This window comes from Neophocaena asiaeorientalis, unplaced genomic scaffold, assembly GCF_003031525.2.
Source record: "Neophocaena asiaeorientalis asiaeorientalis breed wild unplaced genomic scaffold, Neophocaena_asiaeorientalis_V1.1 scaffold52, whole genome shotgun sequence".
NCBI classification, from domain to species: Eukaryota; Metazoa; Chordata; class Mammalia; order Artiodactyla; family Phocoenidae; genus Neophocaena; species Neophocaena asiaeorientalis.
In genome coordinates this window covers 2684071-2690287 of record NW_020173927.1, presented here as the reverse complement: position 1 = coordinate 2690287, position 6217 = coordinate 2684071, and the positions used below count along the sequence as shown (strand labels likewise).

The window sequence follows — 6217 nt, the reverse complement described above, 5'->3', positions numbered from 1 at the left end:
GGAGAACCAAATGCGTGTGTATGTTCAGTGCCGGAAGCGATGGCTGCACACGTGGTTGCTGGCACTTACTGTGAAAGTGTGTTGTCCTGACCATCATGGGTCGTTTCTTAAAGTGAGGAAACTGCTTGTAATGTGGTACTGAATAAATAATCCCAGCTGTTTTATTTATCACTGTTTTACATTTTTTTAAAAGGACAGTTGGCCATTTAAGTAATTTCTGCTAACAAAGCAAGTTATCCAGTACAGGGGTAAACTATTTCTTGGATGTTGATTTTTGATGACATTGTACAGGGAAGGTAGATCTTAAGTGACAAAGTCATAAGCAAAATATGCATTTTATCAAAACGGTCAGGCCCCTGGAGGTCACCTTCCCTGGACAGAGCCCGGCTGCGGGGGCGCTCACCACACCGGCTGGAGGGCAGGGCGCTGCTTCTCCCGCCTGCCGGCTCTGTTGGGCTGCCCCAACCCACAACTGCACTGCCTGCCCCACCCTTGCCAGCCCTCCGTGCTTCCTCTCTCCTCTTTGTGTTCCTTCCACCAAGAGCCTGAGCCGGAGGAGGCAGCTGCAGGGCTCTTTGGATCTGCCCGGGCCTCATGACGGTCGTTAGACCTTCTCGTGTCTTTCTGCTGCACCAGTGGTGCATCGCCCTCCAGAGCCACGCGGTCCTCAGGTGGCCCCAGCGGTCGCGCAGTGCCTCCCGGTCCCTGCTTGCCTCGAGTAAGAGCCTGCAGGGGCTGGGCCGGAGCCACCCTGTCCACCCAGGCCGCCAGCAGGATCCCTTCCATTCCCAGAAGGCAAAGCAAAAATACTCTTCCTAATATTTGTTACAGCCGTTGCTAATTTTGAGATGCAGTTTAACACAAATCTCAGGCAGGTGTTTCATTCGTGTATCTTATTGGTGGAGCCCAACTCTGAAACCAGGAGGCGTGTGCTCTGCTGGCACTCCGCTCTGGGATGTGGGCACGCCTCGGCCTCGTTACTCATCTCTCCTGAATCAGGAGGGGAGGCGTGCTTGCCTGTCACAGAGAAGGGGCGCCCTTCTCTGTGACAGGCAAGTCAACAGACATCTGACGAGACTGACACTGTCACACTGGGCGGTGTCCGTGCCTCCTGGGAAGCTGACGGGCGACTTTTCATGTTGCTCTTTCACATGTGACAGTTCTCTCCACCCTGCAGGCGCAGACTGGCAGTGACATTTTGGCAAATCGGAATGGCCTGTTTCCTAGATGCTTTAATGTGTTACATTTGTGGGGTGTGGATAGGGTTTTGCCACACCAGGTTTGCTGTCCTTCTTCCATGTCTCTGGACCAGTTGCTTAGGTGCTCTAGGCCCATATCCTTATCTAACGTCTCTCTGCTTCTGTACTCCTGGTGTTACCAGGGCAGCGCTGAGCTGCAGGAGACCGTGTGCTCTTAGTGCTTTGATGGACTGACTTCTCAGCGAGGTGACGGCTGGTCCAGTGGCACATGCTGTTGCCCCGAGGAGCCCTGTGCTGTCTCCTGACAGCCGCCCGGTGACAATGTTACTGTCACTTGTTAACAGGGGGAGGTCCCCGGTGTGGTCACTAACGTGACACATCTGGTCCTGCTGACGACATTGCCGAGCGCTGGGAACCATCGGCCACGCCGCCGACCTGACGTGCCTGCTGAGCTGCTGGAAGAGATGCAGTTAAAGGCTTAGGATGTAGTTGGCGCTGGGTAGTTGTTGAGATGTTAGAAGCTCTACCTGATAAATCGTGGAGTTGGGTAGATATTTTGGAAAAATTACTGCATTTTAATGTAGCCTGACTTTCTACCTTTTTGGGCTTACTAAAAACGGGATTCATGGCTGAATCAGCAGCATGCTTGGGGTGAAGTTTTGCGTGATTTTTTTTAAAAAAATTAAACGTGATAACGTCAGGGCTCCAACCAGTGATGGCCTCCCTGACCTTGCAGATGCACCGTGAACAAGCATGTCGGGCATTTATTTCCTGTGTGTGTCCCATGTGTGCTGTCAGCGGTTTCGAGTAGCTTTTAAACTGTCAGGATGGTCACTTCAAGTGAGTAGTGGGGGTGGCAGTCCTGAGGGTGAGAGAGTGAGGTTGGCCTCAAACAAGAGCCGAGGGCAGGTGAGATGTTAGACATCCTGTCCTTACCTTTGTCGTTTGGCGCTGGAAGGTCCTGTTAAGTGTTGTCTGCTGTCGGGTGGACTGTCTTGCTAGCTGTTGAGCTATAACATGATAGTATTATTGAACAAATTTCATTTTGTCTTCTCTTTTCCATGCTAATAATCAAACTTAGCATGGAAGCAGCTAGATTTAACTTGACGTAATTTCTAGGATCGAGTTATTTGCTTGCCCGTCTTTAAATCCCTAAAAGTAACCGAGGGTGACCTGTGCTTCCTTCCTGGGTCTGCGGCCCAGATCCTTGGCTGAGACTTAACTCCCCGTTGCCACCGCCGGGGACTGGCAGAGACGTGAGTTTTGGGGCAGGGGTGTGAGGCAGCTTTTGGAGCCCGCTCCTTTCTCCTGAAACCATTGCTTTTTAGACCTTTGTTAGGAAAGACCTAGAGGGAGAGAGGGCCGAACTGACTCGTGTCCCTGCGGGAATCTTGAGGGGGGATGCTCCAGTGCTGAGTTGAGTGGGGCTTTCTGCCCGAGAGATGTGGTCGTGGGCCCTGGGTGCTGGGTCTAGGGTGTTGTCCGCTGGTGGGCCAGGCAGACCTGGCTGTCGAGACTTGGGGCCGCCAGGCTCCCGAGGACACATGTCTTCCTGGCCTGGCCTGTCTCAGACCCTTTAGTGAGGGTGCCCATGGGTGCAGAGCACAGCCCGGACAGGGTGAGAAACCCACTGGGTTTCCCTGCGCTGCCTCAGTTGGGATCACCCTCCATCTTTCACGGATGGAGTTCTCTCAGTTCGTTCATGTAAAGTCCCTGAAATGTTTCTTTTGAATAAGGCTTTAAATGCCAATTGAAAGTTTTGATATTTATATCAACAAAATTTGCTCGTGTTACTCTGTGGTGCTAAACCGTACCGTGGAATTTCATCTACCACAGAGTGTTCATTTCATTATATACTTTCAGAGGAAACAAGAAACTGGATTTTAAGTGGCCAGAAATATATTTTAGTGTCATGCTGATCTAATAGCAGAATGAGAAGTGTGGTTAAGCTTAATTGTAACTCTAGTTTGTTTCTCTTTTGTCCACTAGACTTCATGAGGAAATAATTGACTTTTATAACTTCATGTCCCCTTGTCCTGAAGAAGCAGCCATGAGAAGAGAAGTCGTGAAAAGGATCGAAACTGTGGTTAAAGATCTTTGGCCGACGGCTGATGTGGGTATACCCTTTGCACTTCTGTGTCGCTACAAGTTCATGTCAGCACCCTGTGGCCGCCTGTGTCTGTGGATCAGTGCAGACGTGGCTGAGGCCATGCTTCCAGGTTCCAGGGGATCCTGAGATGGGTGGCCGCCCTTACCAAGGAGCTGGTTAGAGACGCACGTGCCCTGCCCCTGCCCAGTCAGAAACCCTGGGCCTGCCCAGGTGGGATCTCTGCCGAACGTGGGTGGTTCTGACACCTTCAAGTGTGAGGACCATCGGCCCGAAGGAATTCCTTTTTGGAACAGTGTGGTTATTCTTCCTGGTTTAAGTTTACCTTAAGATGAGAAGTTTTACCTCTTCCCTGTGTCACGCATCCTAGCGCGTGTTCCGTTTTGTGAAATTACACACTACTTTTCCAGAGAGCGAACGCGTGTACGTTGAGATGCGGCCCGTGGGCACTTGGAGCGCGGGGCCAGTGGGAGACGGCCCTCTGGCCGGCCCCGGGCTTCCCCTCCAGGGCACAGTGACACACGGCACTTCCGGCTTTGCACTTCGGTGCCCTGGGACAGAGCCCTGCCCTGTACCTTCCACGGGCTTGAGCCGCTGGGCTCTCAGCAGGCCCTGGCTTTGTGGGCTGTGGGCGAGGCCAGGAATTGTTACGCCCCATTAGTGCTGAGTTGTTAAAGATTCCTTTCCGGGGCTGGCGTTTACCTTACAGACCGAGAGGAGTTTGTTTGACCGCTGGGCCCTCGCAGCACCACAGCGTGAGAGGGGGCGGGGTGGGGCGGGGCCGTCTGCATGGTCTGAGACGCTCCCTCTCTGTTGCAGGTGCAGATATTTGGCAGCTTCAGCACGGGCCTCTATCTTCCCACCAGGTGAGGCCCAGCTGCACCGCCGCGCGGAGGACCAGGGTTGGGTCTGCATAGCCGGGTGGGTGTCTGCACGCGTGTTAAGGCTAAAGTAGGTTCCTTGCATTCAAAGCTAAGGCTAGAGACGCGAGCGAGAGGAAGAGACGGTGGAGCACGGAGGGGAGATTGCAGGGAATAAAAATTTAATGACCGTTATGGTAACTGACTGCTTTGCATTCTTCCTCTTGTACTTAATGTGGTGGGATGCAGAGCGCTGGCTCCTAGGAGCCGGGGGAAGTGGGAGCCGTGGGAGCAAGCGCGGTAGAAGACGGTCTGAGACTTTTGGATTTGTTTTTGAAAAGTTCATCTTTTGTTTTAATGAAGATTCAAGCAAACTTCTACTTGAACAGTATTTTGTAAGGATTTTTATTGGATAGAAAAACGTCAAAGTTGTTTGCATTCTAAAGCCGTTCTCCAGCGTACCCTCGTCAAGGACGCTTCAGTATCTTAGTTTTATGTGCATCGTTTTATTAAAAGCTTATATTCTCCCAAGCCATTGTTAACACTTGGAGGCTAAAGAGGCCACAGTCTCAGGATTTGGGTTGGCGTTGGCAGGGCCAGCGGGGAGCTGGACAGATTCGAGGTGTCCAGGGCCCCAGGCCAGTGCAGCCGTGAGGGCCTCGGTTGCCTCGGGGTGCGGGAGACTCGGTCAGCGTTTGCTTTCCGCCTCTGTTACGAGTGGCTCATCAGCTGCGCTCTCTCACCGAGCGGGAGGGGCTTCCCGGCACGCCGTCTGCCTCTCAGAGGACCTGCGGGCCTGTGCCGGGGCGCCGGTCGGCCGGCCATGTGTGCCGCCGTGTGGGGAGGCGAGCAGGGCTCACACTCGCTTTTCTCCCACCCAGCGACATCGACTTAGTGGTCTTTGGAAAATGGGAGCGCCCTCCGCTGCAGCTGTTGGAGCAGGCCCTGCGGAAACACAGCGTGGCCGAGCCGGGCTCCATCAAGGTCCTCGACAAGGCGACAGTAAGTGCGGGTTCTGGGCCCCGGGCCCGTGCAGGGGCTCTGCGCGCCTGCAGGCAGCCTGCGTCCCGTGGGGTTAGCTGATGTGGCCAGCGGTTTCTGGCTGCGTGTTTGAAGACTTCCCTACTTGTAGTGTAAACGCGCTTGTATTTTTTTGTGGTTAGGAGTTGAAGCTGAGAATGTTTAGACACCATCTGAAGTACAAGTTGTGAGAGCACCAAACTGTTCCTGCTCTAAAATGTATGATGGGGTCGTCTCTTATGAGGCCGCGTAAAGAAAAGATATTAATACCCGAAACGAGGCAGATTCAGAGGCTGCCTTTTGTGGAGAATGTAGCAGAATGATTAGACTGTGGCATTTATCACGTAGAAAAGGATTACCATTTGCCAAGTTATACTTCAGAGAGAGAAGCTTGCCTGTTCCTTTCATCGTTCCAAAATTGTACACACGTGAAAACTGTGCTTCTCTCGGGAGAAGATGGAAGATGAGGCGGCTTTGGAAGCGTGGGCCCAGGTTCACCCTGGTCCAGGGCCGCCGACAGCTCAGGAGCTCCGTGTTACCTGCCTGTCGTGTGCGGGTTATCAGAGTCTCGGCTCTGCCCTTCTGTGGCTCTGCCGTTTGTCCCGTCGTGTTGGCCCCTCGAGAGTGCACGGTGGGTGGCCGGTGGTCTCTGACCAGGTGTCCTTGTTTAGGTGTAGAGCAGCTGAGGAGGCTCAGCCTGAATGTCTTGGGTTCCAGAACTTTCTGGAGGACAGACCATGTGCTGAATAGATGCTGCAGGAGCTGCATGGTCAGGCGGCCTCATTGCTGTCACACACCTCCTCAGCTGCTGGAGGCCCGTCTTAGGCCTCCACGAGTGTCAGCTGTTGCCAGGCAGCCCTCTCTGCCGGGCAGCCTCACCGGCATCTCATCACGGGCCCTGAGCCCAGCGTGAGAGCTGTGTTTAAGGTGGAAACTGGTGTGTTTTGAACAACCACCAGAAAATAAGTATTGCAGTGTTACTACTAATCTCCAGAATCTGGGGCTTCAACACATGAGTGAGGGTGGTGGGG

At 53.3% G+C, this 6217-nt stretch overlaps 1 protein-coding gene across 2 annotated transcripts in view; it reads left to right on the top strand.

The window, feature by feature from the left end:
- Positions 1 to 3222: 3222 nt before the first annotated feature.
- The window catches only part of TENT4A (terminal nucleotidyltransferase 4A), an 18950-nt gene continuing 15955 nt past the window's right edge, over positions 3223 to 6217 (top strand). For both annotated transcript variants that reach the window (XM_024752514.1, XM_024752515.1), the window contains exons 1-3: positions 3223 to 3312; positions 4126 to 4172; positions 5048 to 5168. In XM_024752514.1, coding sequence (XP_024608282.1) covers positions 3223 to 3312; positions 4126 to 4172; positions 5048 to 5168 — 258 coding nt within the window. The remainder of the gene's footprint in view (positions 3313 to 4125; positions 4173 to 5047; positions 5169 to 6217) is intronic.